This window comes from Panicum virgatum, chromosome 8N, assembly GCF_016808335.1.
Source record: "Panicum virgatum strain AP13 chromosome 8N, P.virgatum_v5, whole genome shotgun sequence".
Classification (NCBI taxonomy): Eukaryota; Viridiplantae; Streptophyta; class Magnoliopsida; order Poales; family Poaceae; genus Panicum; species Panicum virgatum.
This window is the reverse complement of record NC_053152.1, coordinates 35,153,929-35,170,047: the sequence shown is the minus strand read 5'-3', so window position 1 is coordinate 35,170,047 and position 16,119 is coordinate 35,153,929. Positions and strand designations below refer to the sequence as shown.

Below are 16,119 nucleotides of genomic sequence, written 5' to 3'. Positions count from 1 at the left end.
GGACCCAAAAGTTAAAGAATTATTTCAGAATAGTGAAGTGTGTGGTAGCTGTTGCATCTATCGGTAATTGACCGTGACGATGATGCATGCTCTATATGCCAATCTGTGATGGAATGAGTAAAGTTAAAAGTGTTGAGGACAAAGTACAGAGTTGAAAGGAAAAGGGAAGAGATCAAGGAGGAGAATGTTAGGATTGATCTCGGGCCGGACTCAGCCCAACGACAGAGTCCGACTCGGTCTCTCCCCCACGCGCCCTGATCGGGGGTGTCCAACCTCTCTATGGCTGGTGGGCCCTTGTTGCACAGTGCCATAATAAAAGGGGTGGGGGGGGGGGGTGGGGCGCTCTGCACTAGGTTTGCCATGCCGCCAGTCATCCCACCCACAAAACCCTAAGCCAATCTACTAGGGGGCGCTGGGGCAGCGGGGAGTTCCGCCGCCGCCGTCGCCGCATCTACGTCGCCGTCCGCCAACGTCGGCAACGCCGTCACGCTGGCCTCGACGTCTCTGCACCACTCGTCGCCGCCTTTGAGCGGATCTGCATCGACGAACCCATGATGGCCGGAAGCTTGAGCTCCTCTGGCGGCGAAGGTCCTCTACTTCTCTACTCTCTCTCTCTGTGTGTGTGTGTATTAGTTGTAGATCTAGGACTCTTGTACTTAGAACAAAGGAAAGAAGAAAGAAATCCTCTCGATCTATGCACTGTGTCGATCTAAAGTGTCTAACAGTGTTCTCTTGCTGAAAGAAGCTAATGAGACGTGGTTCATCTCAGATTGATGAATATCACGTGCTGAAAAAAGTTAGTTTGGTTAATGAGCTAATAGTTCTTGTTTATTATTGATGATGTAATCTAATCCTAATCTGATTGATGATAGAATGACACAGTTGTTCTAATTATTAACGCCCTTTTTTAGCTTTTGTTTTCATTCACTATTTTATATTATTTTTTCAGAAAATATAGATGATACTTATTGGTTGATTAAATGGGCTAGTACTGGGCAAGCAAGTGCTAGCTGCCTGTTCAAGCAATCGAGCTAGCTGTCTGTCCATGCAGAACATGCGGGCTTAGAGTTTCTGTCACAAAACCCACAAACTGCTTATTGCCCGCATGCTAAACCTTGTGGGTAGCCTCAAACCCGCAAAAAATAGTTAGCGACGAGCTGCGAGGGTTTGTGGCCGGCCGCAACCCGCCCCGCCTGCAGCCTGATTACTAACACTAGTAATTAAGCATTTAAGTTTAGGAATACAAAGCACTAAGTCAAATTAGCCCATTTGCTGCTGGCGCCGGTTAGTTTCATTGCCTGCTGCATACACCTCCAACTCTCCTAGATTCCGTAACTATAATTTGGGCTATGGATTTTGTCTCACCGCTTCATCTCGTGATAACCGATGTCCAGTTGTTTCATCAATTTTCAACACCTGCCCTCTCATCTATTCATTTATATCTTCCCTATCTGTCAATACTATGTAAGAAGTGCTCAAAGAAGACACTAATATAGGAGACGCGAGTTTTAGACGTATCTCCTATAATTTATTGAAGACGCGTGTTAACAACTCGCGTCTCCTATGCATTTGCCAAAAACATCTATGAGGAATAATCCGTGTCTTCTATATATATAAGATATACATGCAAGTTGAATCCTCTTGCGTCCGCTCCCCACCCCCATCCGCCTCCCCACCTCCCCCGGCCCATCTCCCCCGGCCCATCTCTCTCTTGCTCCTCATCCTTTCCTCTCTCCCTCTCCCAGATCCGGCGTTGCGCCTCCGGCGGGCCCTCGCCGCCGCGTCCACCACGGCGTCCCTCCTCCGGCCGTTCGCCTCCCTCCCCCGTCCCCTCCTCGTGCCTCCGTCCGCCTCCCTCCCTCGTCCCCTCCTCTGAGCATCGAGCTCCCGCGGACTCCGGCGGCGACCGGGATGTCCCGGAGCGGGGAGCTGTCCAGAGGCGCCTCCGCGGGGCCGGGGCCGGGGCCGGCGCCGGCCGCGGTACGCCACGAGGGCTGGCTCGTGCGGCACGGCGGAGGGAAGATCGGGAGGTCCTTCTTCCACATGCGCATACTTCCGTCCTCGACAACAAGCTGCTCGCCTACTACAAGAAGAAGCCCAGGGACAGCATGGTACGTCGTGCGGCGTATGTTCTTACGCTCTGAATTTTGCTGTTGGGTGGGTCGTTAGAACTGTGATCCATCTGATCTGTTGATACAATCTGGGATCCTCCTCTGTCGTGAAATTTGGCTGCGGTTCTAGTCACTAGAATTATCCATTGAAGGTCGGGTTGCTGTCGGAGTTCCTTTGCTTGTGTTTGGGTGGGATTTCCCTCTCGCAGTTTTGTTTTGAATCATCGATGGATATGCTCAACTAGCTATCTATCTGGTGCTGGATCTTAATTCTGAAAAGATAATAGCACTGCAAGGCAGATATACGATCTATTATTAGCTATAAGAATCATTTCAATGCATAAAACAAGGAAGTGAGGAAGAAATAAACCGTAAGCTTAATTTAGCTTCCTTTTTTCCAACCACAGTTTGAATTTACATTTTTACTGATATGCACTTCAAATCTCATATGGCAATATTTCTTTCATTGTCAAGGCTGGCAATAACTAAACCACAGGATGATTTTCTTTACAGTTTTCCATTGAAATATTTTATTATGCATGTTTCTTTTTGCATTACTGGACAAGTTTGCAGTCAGGGTCTTGATCAAGAAATGCTCCTCTCTGACATATACTATCGAGTTCATCGTGATGTATGCTATTCATGAAAGAAAGTACCGTCAGATTGTTGATAACCTTCTTGTGCTTCTTATTGGAGGAATTCCCATTGCCATGCCTATGGTTCTTTCTGTCACTATGGCTATTGGATCACACAAACTAGCGCAGCAGGTTTGATCAGAGTTCTTTGGTAGAAAATTAGCTGGGCAACTGGGTTCTTTATAGTGACTTTTGCTCCCCTTTGATTGTTTGCAGGGTGCTATTACCAAGAGGATGACTGCCATAGAAGAAATGGCTGGAATGGATGTCCTTTGTAGTGACAAGACAGGAACATTGACACTCAACAAACTGAGTGTTGACAAGAATCTAGCAACTTCTGATAATGCATAGAGCTGGAGGTAGCATCAATTTTGAACAAGCATTTCTGAGTTCGACAGCTCATGGCACTTGCATTCATAAGTTTCCATGTGTAACAGAAAAAAAGCCATCTAACAGAAAACAAGCATTTCTGTGCTCTATTTATTTACGTACACTGAAATATATATATCTATGTTGTGAGATGGTACATGCGATGCTTACTTACACAACCAGTATTGCCAAGTCTGAAAATACGGTTGAGTACTGATTTAACTCCTTAAGATTATTTTTCTTATCACAAGCTTGTAATATGGATTGTATCATATTGTTTCAGTTCAGTAGAGGCATGACAATTGACAACATGACAGGTAGAAGTATCTGAGAACATGACAGTTGGAGATCAACATACAAGACTGACTTCAGAAATGGTATGGTTCAGTAGTTTAGTCTACATCCTTACAATTCTGGGTGCCTGGTTGTTGACAACTGACAAGGAAAATGTCTGTCAAATCTAATGATCACAAGTATTTATAATTCCAAGTATAACCCATGTCTTGATGAAATGTTTATGATTCTGCCAAATCACTGTAAAAATATTAAGTTCATCCATGTCCTGATCCAGATAGCAGCTACAAGAGCCTTGATCAGCCACTAAGGGTTAACACAGAGCCTATAGATGACTAGAGAGGATTTAATTGTAACTACAGTAATCAATCACCACAAGTACATTTTTCTTGTAAGCATTCATCCTGAGTCAAGTTCTTTGTTCCAACATCTAGAAAAGAAATTAGCTACAACTGGAATCTGCAATTATCTTACCATGATGCAGAGCGAGCAACTCCAATCGTTTGGCAAAAGAACTTGGCATCCTAGAATTTTGCCAAAAACTCTAAAAGTAGTCTCCAATCGTTTGGCATCCCGGTTGGCAAATTGGTGAGACTTGGCATTTGACGGGCCAAAGCGCGCATCCGCTAGCGCACGGAGGCAGAAAGGGTGGAAAAACAATTTTGTTTTTGTCTCAGGGTTCCTGATGCAAGTTTTCTTTAGTTTGCCAAGTGAATTTTGCCAAACGATTGGAGATGACTGGTTTTTTCACTTGGCAAAACTTTTGGAGAGTTGGCAAAATCCTGTTTTTGCCAAGTGAATTTTGCCAAACGATTGGAGTTGCTCTTACTAATTTTCTAAAACTGGAATCTGCTTTGTGATGATAATTTCAGCATGTTCAGTTACATACACGAGTTGTTCATAGCTTTCATGACTTAATCATTTTTACTTTTTGTAGTAATAGAGTAATAGATTATAGCACTGCTGTACAGTGATCTCAATAATTTATTTCTTTGCTTTACAGGACTGAACCGTACCGTTTTAGTGGCCAAAAGATTATTATCTCTGCTCCAAGCAAAGATGCACCTGTGATTGTTGTTGGTGTAATAAGGACAAGTGCAGCTAAGATATTAACATTGTCTTCAATGATGCCTCTGGTGTGCATGATTGGCTTCGTGGAAGATTGTTGGTTTGGTGCATATAACTTGTTTAGGATGCTATTTATTTATTTTTGTATGAAAAGCAGCACTTCTGGTTATAGGATACAATTTGCTCTACCTCTAATGATAATAGGGGATTTGTATGAGTTCAATAGATTAGGACTGCATTTGTAATGTATACAGTGGATAAAACATGTGAATTTGTGATGTAAAGAATGGATAAAATATGGGTATATATGATGTATATAAGGGTGTATTGTTATATTTTTTTTGTTTTTTAATTCATCATAGGAGACGCGGGTTAACAATCCGCGTCTGTGAAGTCATAGGAGACGCAGGTAACAATCCGCGTCTCCTATGTGAGGTGTTATTGGAGACGCGGGTTGTAAAAACGCGTCTCCAATGACCTTTCTCATAGGAGACCTTTTTTTGTTTTTTTAATTCATCATAGTAGGGATGTAAGTTATATATATTTTAGGCCATTGCATCGGTGCAAAAAGTTGATCAAATAAATTAGAATGGCATATACTGCGTAAATAATTTGGGAGGTGAGATAAACTAGGATGTCATGCCATCGTAATTAGTATTTTTATTTTGAACTTTTTTCTAGCTGTTGATCTATAGAAATTATTTATAAAAATTAAATTAAATTAGTACTCGGTTCCACTTTTCGGTATTTGGTCCCACATTTTAGAAGTACCACGTACTTTATTCTAGATACTTTATCCTAAGTACTTCTAGGTACTTTCTACCTTCACCACCGTAGGATTTTATCAGATAGACGGCTCTTATTTTTTTCAATCATTGTAAAATTTCTCTCGTAATTAATTAGCTGATCTAAAAAATACTATTAGGTACCCACTTGCATCCTTACACACAATATTTGATAATTCTTTTAATTTCTTATTTGCGTGCAGTGGGACTGAAGTCAAGCTAAACAGCAAAATGTCTTGGTGTTAATGGATGAAACAAGACAAAGCCACGTCCCCATCATCTCGCGCACCCTAGCTAGGTGTTGCCTTAACTTTGTGTCTACAACACTCAGCGCATCTATAGTTCAAAGCCAGAAGCCAGAGTACGCTCGCAACTATTTATTTACACCATCTGGAAGGCGCTTGGGGGAGGGACCAAAGGAGCTCAGTTCCTCATCTTCGATCCATCATAGGCGATGGGGCTTCAGCACACGGTAAAGCTATATCTCCTGCTCGTCCCCTACGAAATATTACATCGCTTGAAGTCATGAATCATGCATGCATGTGCTTTTCTGTTGGAGCAAAGGCTAGGATTAAAGCTATCAGCCTATATATATCTGAAGTGTGCAAACTGTGTCTGTTCGTTATGGATCTTATCGAGGATTTTAGCATGAAACTGGGCAGGCCCCTTTCTGAAAGATCGCCAAAATTATTCAAATTTGGCAGAGTTCAGTTGATTTTCTCAATAAAAATACTTCCTAATATTATCCGTTTATATTATTGTATGTTTGGTCAAAGCTATATATATAGGAGCTAATTTTTTCCAGCTAGGTAAATTATGGATCCAGGATCTGTTGATTTGTTGGTCGTGTTCAATATATTAGCATTTTAAGTTATTTGAGTTACGGACTATGATTGTCATTGCATTTTGTTGTGGGATATTCATTTTGGTCATCACAGTTAAGGGGCCCTATCTAAAATCATTTTATATGCCTTCGTTGACCAATGACCTTAATGACTGCAATTGCCTACCACTATATGACCTTATTTGCAGCTTACAGGATTATTTTTATAATGTTGCAGTTTACCAGTTTTTGCATTATGTTGATGCCAAAGGGTTATCATGCGAACACCACATCCTTTTCTAAATGTGCAAAGGATCTTTGGAGGAGCCCCAGGGGAACAGAGATACTTGTTGTACTGACAACTATCGACCTGTTATTCATGGCCACCTTTGGGTCCTGGCGTCACCGAACCAGAAACTCATTCATCCAAAATGGTGTCTTGGGCACATACACTTTGTCCTCCATCATGGTATCATACACACTTGGTTCAATGCAGTCATCAGCGGTGAAGAGCAGCATGTATCCCATTTGGGCCATATCCCTGTACGTCCTCTTTGGTTGTGCTGACTCTACTACAGCTTATAGCCTCAATGACAACAACCAGCACGCAAGTCTTATGTTTTTGTTTCTTGTTTACCAGACATATATCACGTTAATTGCTGCATCTGATTATCCTTACTTGGCTCAATTAACTTCTTTTAAACTTTGGCAAATATTTTGGGCACACAATCTGGCAAGTGGATCATGGAACTTGAATAAAATGGTTGCTGACTACATGTATGAGGAGCACACAAGGAATGGAGGATCTTACGATCCAGCCACCATGAAAGGTTACCATTACCTAGTTGACTGTCCCCTCGGTGAGTCAAAGCTGGATGGTGGGACAATATATGCAACAGAGCTAACAGAAGGTGGTGCTCAAGTCATTGACATAGAGAGGATATGGCAGTGTAGTGAACTAAGCCCAGAGTTGAAGGATTTATGCCTTTCCTTCTCTCTTTTTCATCTATTGAGAAGGCGCTGCTTTGAGTTCGCATGCGCTGAGTCTTCGCTGCAGAAGACGCATGATTTTGTCTTTAAGGGACTTCTGTCAGAAAATGACAACGGAGACACCGACTACAATCGGGTTTTCAAGGTTGTTGAGGTTGAGTTAGCATTTATGTATGATTTCTTTTTCACCAAGTATGCTGTCCTGTACTATGGATCTAAAATGGTTTCAACAATTTGGTCCTTGGCTACAGCTAGCTTAATATCTATGACAGCCTACCGGTTGATAGCCAGTTTTGTCTACGATCATGGATCTGATTTCGAGTACACCACAATATTTGATGTTGCTATCACTGTACTCATACTAGCATGTATTGCTTTGCTTCTGTTTCTCCAAGAGTTATTTTATTGGAGCACCATTTGGGGCAGAGTATCCATTGTTTGCCATTATGTTCGAGGACAAGCAGTGAACACAAGGAAAACCGTCTGCATGAAATTTTTTCAAAAAATCTGCTGCATGAGATTCAGAGAGATTATTCTTACCAAGATTATTGGTACGTCAATGCCAAGGTTAAGCAAATGCCACTACCAAAATAAGCTTGGGCAGTACTCCTTGCTTCATTCAGTAAGCTGTAAGAAGCACAAACCGCCAAAGGTAGGGCCTCATAAGTTTATGCGACGATATTGTAGCCTTATACTACCTCCAGACTTTCAGTATCTTTGTGAAACAAACAAGGAGAGAATTTATGCACGATGTATCCGCAAGGGATATGGGAATCCTGCAGCTGTTAAGTTACCTGCAGAGGTTAAAAAGGCACTTGTCCATTCCCTGCGACGTACTAAGGGTGTTCTAGTCGGTGGAGAATCATCATTGGTGCACAATTCAGTGGATGACCTCTTATGGGCATGCAGGACTGGTTCAGGCATCACCTGCATCCGGGATAAGGAGAATCAGACGCATATCATTATGATTTGGCACATTGCAACATGTTACTGCGAGATGGCAACACTGAAATATCTTTCCCCTAGGAATGGGGGTGAATTGAAGTTTCATCTTGATGTTGCTACAATACTGTCTAAATATTGTGCATATCTGGCGGTCTCAGCACCAAAGTTGCTTCCTGGGAACCACTATGATACAAGCCTTATATTCGATGCCATTGCAGTGGAAGCAGCGCAATCTCTGCGAAAAGCAAAAGACAAGTATGAGGCTATGAGAAGTCTAACTGAATCAACAGAAATGACCATCTTCCAAATGGTGAAGCTGGGGAGGCAGCTCGAGGAGATGGAAGACGGCAAGCGTTGGAAGGTGCTGGCAGATTTCTGGGCCGAGTTGCTGCTCTATGTCGCACCATCAGATAATGTGAAGGACCACATCGAATGCCTGGGAAATGGTGGGGAGTTCCTCACTCATTTGTGGGCGTTGCTCTCCCATGCTGGCATTCTGGACAGGGGGAAAAGGAATGTCGCCGACACAGAAAATTCAGCAAGTGACCAACCTTGTCCTGGAGAGATCTCATACTCTGCTGCTTTGAGGCTTTGGCATGCAAGCTCCTACCTTGATAGGTGCAGAGAAAGGGCTGACCCTGCCCATCAGCACCTCAAGTCAACCAGCAACATATGAAAACAGTGTGGAATGTAAGTGTTTCATCATTTGTTTGTCGAAACAGCCATTTATCATAGTAGGTACATTGTTTTATCATCGTGCAGGAGGGCGTGTTTGGGTACAAAATACTTTTGTAGTTTTAAGAGAGCCATGGTTTCTTAAAATAGTGTCATGGTGAGAATCGTTGGGCATCTGGATATAAAATCTTTTGTGAATTAAAAACCATAGTATGCAAGATACTAGTGTTTGGAGAAATTCTTCCAACCTGTTCCCAAACCAGGAATTGAAGCATGTCCCATCCACCCCACTGTTGGTCTCATTTCCTGTCACGTAGTAAAGCAAGGATTGATTGATGATTTTTTTTCCAGCGCGGGAGTACGCCCCTGATTTCATTACTGGTAGTAACGAAATTACAGCAGTTCAAGTTTCAGGTTTGACATAAAAGAAACGAGGTTTAAAGGCTAAGAGTTGTGGTCTAAAAGTCTCTAGCAAACCCAGCGGCAATAAAAGAATGCAAACGCTAGTAACTAGCTAAGCTTGCAAAACTTTCCCTCCAAGCGACATCACAGTTGAGGGCGATACTTCAGTTTTTCCGCTCCCCTTTACTTTCTCTCCATCACTGAAGCAGGACCACCCCGGCGTCTCTAGTTGGAGCTTCATGCGGGTGTAGGCTCAGAGCCACTGCTCTGAGGATATCCGTGCCTTCCTCTAGCAACAACTTGTCCTCTTCCGATTGTAATTCGGCCCAAAAAGAGATAAATGATAAGGCAAGGCAAATCACCTTTGTGGGAGATCTCACATTTTTTCCTTCAAAGCATACGTTATTTCTGGTTCTCCAAAGAGCCCAACAAATCCCGGAACTGGTCAAAAGAAGAGGGCCTGCAGATGCCCCCATAACAATTACTACCATGCTCCAGATGTATTTGGCCATAGAACATTAAAAAAATAGATGAAGAACGGATTCATCCTCCCTGCAAAACATACATTTACTATCCCTATTCCGACCCCTCCTCAAGAGGTTGTCTTTTGTTAGGATTGAATTTTGGTGAATTAGACACATGAAAATTTTAATCTTTAGTGGTAATTTAGCTTTCCATATCTTTTCGAGTTTCTTCACTGAAGAAGTGTTTGTACATCGATTTAACCGAGAAGCTTCCATTTTTTCCCCAAATCCACCAAGGGTAGTCACTCTCTCTCCCCATGGCAAAGGAGGTAGTTATGTCCAACAGCCTTCTTAGCTGATTTTTCTGTCCCTCATCTAGCCTCCACCCTCTGTGCCATACTGGCAACAGAGCAAGACTTTTCATTACAAATAATATAAAGGTCAGGGAACTTGCCTTTCAAGGCTATTGCCCCACAACAGGGGTCCAGCTAGAAATCTATCATTTTCCCATCTCCAACTACCATTACTCTTCCTTTGATATAGTATTCTCTAACTTTTAGAATCTAGTTCCAAACTGGTGAGTTGGTAGCTTTGTACTTCAATTGGGATATACACTTTTGCTTAACATATTTTTTCCTCACAATTTCTTGCCATAATCCTTCACCTTTTTCCACTTTCCACCACCATTTTCATAACAGGCTCAAATTCATCTTTTTCAAATCATGGATTCCCAAGCCACCTTTCTGTTTTGGTTTGGCTATTTTACACCACTTAACCGAGTGATATTTTTTCTTCAGACGCCCTCCCTACCAAAACATCTTTTCCTAGTGCAATCCATCTTTTTGTGAATGGTCTTTGGAATAAGGTACATAGACGTACAATAAATGGAAATACTGCTCAGACAAGCTTTATTGCGAGTACTTCTCCCTCCAATGGATAAGGCACTCTCCTTCCACCCATCCAGTCTTTTTAGCAATTTTTCATCAAGGATCAGTCAGTCCTTGACATGCAACCTAGAGCCGGACACTGGGACACCTAAGTATTAATTGGGCCAAACTCCTGTTGCACGTTACACATCTCAGAGTATATAAATGTTTTTCCTTCATCTTCATGAATCATGGCCACCCGTTGATGATTAGACTCACCATATTTTCATCCTCTCTCTGGTTCCAAGTTGTAACCTTGGACCATGGCCCCAGTGGTCTGTAGAGCTGATATGTTCTTGCCATTGACCTTCACCAAATATCTTGTTGTTGTCGACATGGCAAGTGCACAAGCGCAGAAGAACTTGTGTGCGTAGTCATCTCATCCAGAAATTGAAGTTGTTTGGAGATTGTTTGCGTATCCAGCCATTCAAAAATCGTACAAACTATAGTTTGCATGTATATTGAAGAAAAGCTATCAAACAAGCTTCTCTTAATAGGCATTTTTGTGAAATGTTCTATTTAATGCCGGTGTCTCCAATCATCTTCAACTTAATCTTGTAACCGAAAAGAAACTGATTAAACACCTAGATTGTCAGGTCCCATCTTTTCGGGTCCCTTATGCTCATCGTATCGGTCCATGGATCCATAGCTGATACGCACAATTTCACATAATGGCAACAGAAACCATACAACATCACACTTTATTGATATATATAGTCTTACAACACCAGACTCTAATAGAGAATGGCCACAAGGCCTGCACACATGAGGAAAACACCAAGAAAACTTCAGAGGGGAGCGGAAAAGACGCAGCTAGTAACCATGCCACAGCCAACTTGGGGTTCGGACATAACCCTACACGCCTTATTCGACATCCTCCAGGTTGATCTAGTCGTACTCCGGATAGGTTTAACTCTGCAGAGTGTGTAAAATTTACCCACATGATATGCACCGCATCCAGCCGTCCGGTTCGGTGGAGCAGGCATAACAAGGTCCATTCCCAACCAAACATAGCCAGTATCCACCCATGGGACTCTACCAGGGGCATGACTTTCAACAAGTATCAAGTATTTCAACTTCATTTTTTGGCCGGACCATGGTACTGACTTTCCCGGCGGGTCTTCTCCTGTTGCCATCGTCGCCCTCTGGGTGAGTACCAAACTAAGTCAGTGGAAAAGTGAACCAGGCCATTCCCATTTATGGCATGTGATTGCACTGAGTATTGCTAGGTTGGATGTCACCATGAACCAATCCTTATGTGACCGAGATGAGTGTCTCCTAGAAGTACCTTTTTAGTAACTGCCGTAAGGTGCCCCATCAATATGAGGCGCTCACTCGTCCCTGTCGAAATAACTCTGGTGGAAGCTCCAATCGATAAGCTACTGGACCACACCTTTCGGCGATGATGAAAGGTCCAATATATTGGGATGCGTGCTTGCCTTTAACACAAAACCGTTGTATCCCCTCGGTAGGAGATACATAAAGATAGACTGAGTTGCCCACCTAAAACTCCAAGAGTTGACATCTTTTGTCGGCCCAGCTCTTCTGTCGAGATTGGGCGGCCTCAAATTGGATTGGATCAATTGCACCTTTTCTTTGGCTTCCTTGATCAAGTCAGGGCCAAAGATAACTCTCTCACCAGGTTCACACCATCTAAGTGGAGTTCGGCACCGACGGCCATACAACGCTGCATAAGGTGCCATCTTCAAACTGGCTTGATAATAGTTGTTGTAGGAGAATTTCGCCAAATGCAAATATTCATCCCAATTCTTTGCCACAATCTAGCAAGCAGGCTCTGAGCATATCTTCTAGAATTTGATTAACCTTCTCCATCTGACCATCAGTCTGAGGATGATAGGCAGAACTCCGAATAAAATGAGTGCCTAGAGAACTCTGCAAATATTCTCGAAACCGAGAGTAAACTGAGATCTTTTGTCAGACACGAAGGTCTTGGGAACCCCATGCAAATGTACAATTCAAGAGATAAAGCTCAGCAAATTTCTTCATATTGTATCGAGCATTCACTGGAATGAAATGGGCGAATTTGGAAAACCGGTCAACAATAACCCAAATAGAGTCATGCTTGTGTTGTGTCATTGGTAAACCAACAACGAAATCCATGCTATGTCCTCCAATTTCCATTCAGGAATATCCAGAGGTTGATGTGGACCAGCAGGCTTCAAATGATCTGCCATGACCCTCTGGCAGGTATCACATTCAGACACATTCAGAATTTGCTTCCTCAGCTCAAAATGTTTTGGAATGACCAAGAGATCCAAAGCACTCCTTTGTCGTCTTGACGGAGGTGCTTGACTTGCTCATCTCCACTAGTAGCCTTTGACAAATATGCTTTACATGGGGATGTACCTTCTGAGTGGCGATCTCTTGCACACAGAGGTTAGAAGTGATGCTAAGATTAGCACAATACCCCTGTGGCACCATAGCCAAGTTCAGTCCTTCCATTTCCAGGCATGTGGACTTCACATCCGAAGAGAAAATGCAATTGCATCAAGTCTTACAACTCAAAGCATTGGCAACCACATTAGCCTTGCTTGTATGATATTGGACTTCAAGATCATAATCCTTAATTAACTCGAGCCATTGCTTCTGACGCATGTTTAGGTGTGACTGAGTGAAAATATAGCTCAAGCTCTCATGGTCAGTGTAAATATTGCATTTATTCCCCAATAGATAATGTCATCATATTTTTACTTTTTTAGGGCACGAACCACTGCGGTGAGCTTCAAATCATGAGTTGGGTAATGCTCTTCATGAGGCCTGAGTTGGCGTTAAGCATAGGCAATCACTCGACCTTCCTGCATTAGTACACAACCAAGACCAATTCCAGAAGCATCACAATAGACATCATATGGTTTTCCCGGGTCTGATGTAGCTAAGACAGGTGTAGTTGTCAATAACTTCTTTAGGCTGAAAAGCAGTCTCACATTCAGGACTCCAAGTGAATTTGTTGTCGTTCATCAAGAGTTCAGTCATAGGCTTGGCTACCTTAGAGAAATTTGGACTGGATCTCCAATAGTAGCCCACTAGACCGAAGAAGCTTCTAATCTCGGTGACAGATGTAGGTGCTTTCCAATTTAACACATCCTGCAACTTTCTTGGATCAACAACTATACCGGTTGCAGAAATGATATGGTCCAAGAATGGGACTTCCCGCAATCAAAACTCACATTTGCTGAACTTGGCATACTATTGATAATCTTTAAGTCTCTGGAGCACTATGTGCAAATGCTGCTCATGCTCTAGCTCACTTTTGGAATATACCAGGATATCATCAATGAAGACCACCATAAATTTGTGCAATTCGGGCGTGAACATTAAGTTCATGAAGTAAGTGGGAGCATTAGTTGACCCAAAGGACATCACCAAGTACTCGTAAAGCCCATAACGAGTAGAGAATACTCATAAAGCCCATAACGAGTAGAGAAAGCTATCTTTGGGACACCTTCAGCTCGAATCTTGATTTGGTGATAGCCAGAGCGAAGATCAATCTTGGAGAATACCTTGGCACCCGTTAATTGATCAAATAAGATGTTAATCTAGGGGCAAGGGATACTTTTTCTTGATGGTAACATCATTGAGAAGCTAGTTATCAACACAACCCCAAACACTCATCCTTCTTCTTGACAAATAAAGCTGGGCAGCCCCAAGCTGAAGAACTCGTGCGAATGAAGCCTTTGTCAAGCAATTCTTGCAATTGGACTTTCAACTCAGCCAATTTATTGGGCATCATCAGGTATGGCCTTCTAGAGATAGGCGCAGTACCAGGCTGAAGGTCAATACGAAATTCCACATCCTTGTCTGGTGGCATCCCCGGAAGGTCCTCTGGAAACACATCTGGGTACTCACATACTTCAGGAACATTAGCTATCTCTTGTTTTTCTGCATGGTAGACATATGAGCCCTGGCTTGAAGGTAAGGGAAGCTGCAAGCTGATGGTGTCGTGCTCTTGTGATGTCAACTGAACAGTTCTGGCTTGGACATCCAAAACAGCCTGATAGGCATCAAGCCATCCCATTCCAAGGATAACATCTATACCCTGATTGCATAAAACAATGAGGCTAATGGGGAAAAGCCTTACCCTACGTTCAATGGTACCTGCCTCACAATTTGATTTGCAATGATCCTCCCACCTGGGGACTGGAGAGTGTAACTCTCACCCGAATCAACTATAGGCACATTAACCCTTAAGGAAAAATTCTTGCTAATGTTATCATGCGATGCACCTGAATTGAACAAGACATAGACTGGCTAGGAGACTGGGAGTGGATGAAAAACATTCTAGCCATCACTGGCTCACCAGTGGGAGCATCCTCCTCTGCATCATATAGTTGGCCCGACTAGAGCAACCAGGCGGACTCTTCCGCGGTGCAGTCATGTGGAAAAACTTTTTCTTTCTTTCTATCTTCACATTTCTTTAACAAAGGATGCCAACTCTGGAGGTGAGTTGGTATTTGGTAGTGTCTTGTTAAGATGGATGGATTGTGTTAGTTGTTTGATTTACTTTAGTTCGTAGTCATGTCTGATAGGGAGTGTCTATGGTTTGCGAGACTTAGTGCAAAAGGTTTCTAGTATCTAGTGGCTTGGTTTGTCCAGGATCCTCCTGCATTTGTGCTCTCCTACTGTTTGTAAATTTGTTTTGTTATAGCAAACTAGGGCATGGAGCATTGTATAAGGAACCTGTCTGTTATGTTCAGCAACAAATTTCAAAACCTAACCCCTTCACCTTTGAACATGCAGATTCTAGGAAAGCTCTGATATCTTTATCATACAAAAGGGGACATCCTTAGTTTGTAAATTAGTCCACATAGCTGTAATAAATATCCATGGTGTGCTTTACCATAGAAGGGCCACACATTCTTCCGTTTGGAAGAATGATGGAGCAGTCATTCTCTCATTAAGGTTAGTTACATTTTTCTTATGTACTTCTTATATATGTATTCTTAAGCTTGTACTTAATGAACCATACTCAGCTCTCCTGTGTATTATTCTCAAAGAAAAAGTGTGTGCCAATACACTTCGTTATGTCGGAATCCTCTATGTCATTGAGAATAAGAATTCAGAAACAATTCTGGTTAGTGGGACAAACCCTCTTTGATTTTAGACTCATGTGTCCTGCATTATACATATCAGCTCTTTCAGTCAGGTGGAATGTGTCCTGCATACTATAGTCAGGTATTTCATCTGCGTATTGAGTTCTTCCCTTCAGTATATGTTGTTCTTCTATGCATTCTACAACATTCTGACATTCATATCCTCTGTGACTAATGGAAGTGAGTACTATTTTGCGTACCTGTGGGGCTGGTGAGCAGTCTTGGGAAATTTGCTATCCATTTGCCTAGGTGTGTGGATGTGAATGTTAGGTCAGCTGACTGATGACTAGTGCATGCATTTCGATTCGGAATTTTGTCGGTACCCCAGGACTGGGGTACCCCCTCTTGCTGTGTCTAGGCAAGGATCTTGTAGTTATCCTTAACTACATCCAAACAGCCGGACCCCTGCGGTCCGGAATCCTGTTCTCCCAGCAGCGGCCTGGACCGAACCTCAGTTGAGATAGGTCCGGGGACACCTCGTGTCCCGGAAAAGGCAGGAACTCATGCGCAAGCAGTCGGGG

General features: G+C 42.8%; 1 protein-coding gene across 5 annotated transcripts; it reads left to right on the top strand.

Moving 5' to 3' along the window:
- Positions 1 to 1,685: 1,685 nt before the first annotated feature.
- LOC120684527 lies at positions 1,686 to 15,583 on the top strand. Of its 5 annotated transcripts, none has more exons than XM_039966380.1 (6): positions 1,686 to 2,878; positions 2,963 to 3,105; positions 3,399 to 3,492; positions 4,413 to 5,734; positions 6,324 to 8,710; positions 15,246 to 15,583. In XM_039966380.1, exons 4-5 carry the CDS (start codon positions 5,717 to 5,719, stop codon positions 8,694 to 8,696), a joined length of 2,391 nt encoding a protein of 796 aa, XP_039822314.1. In that variant the 5' UTR covers positions 1,686 to 2,878; positions 2,963 to 3,105; positions 3,399 to 3,492; positions 4,413 to 5,716; the 3' UTR covers positions 8,697 to 8,710; positions 15,246 to 15,583. The 5 variants fall into 5 exon arrangements, with proteins under 5 accessions (XP_039822314.1, XP_039822317.1, XP_039822316.1 ...); XM_039966383.1 differs by lacking the exon at positions 15,246 to 15,583 and having other exon boundaries at positions 3,433 to 3,492; positions 4,413 to 4,582; positions 5,466 to 5,734; positions 6,324 to 8,942; XM_039966382.1 differs by lacking the exon at positions 15,246 to 15,583 and having other exon boundaries at positions 4,413 to 4,545; positions 5,466 to 5,734; positions 6,324 to 8,942.
- Positions 15,584 to 16,119: the final 536 nt, after the last annotated feature.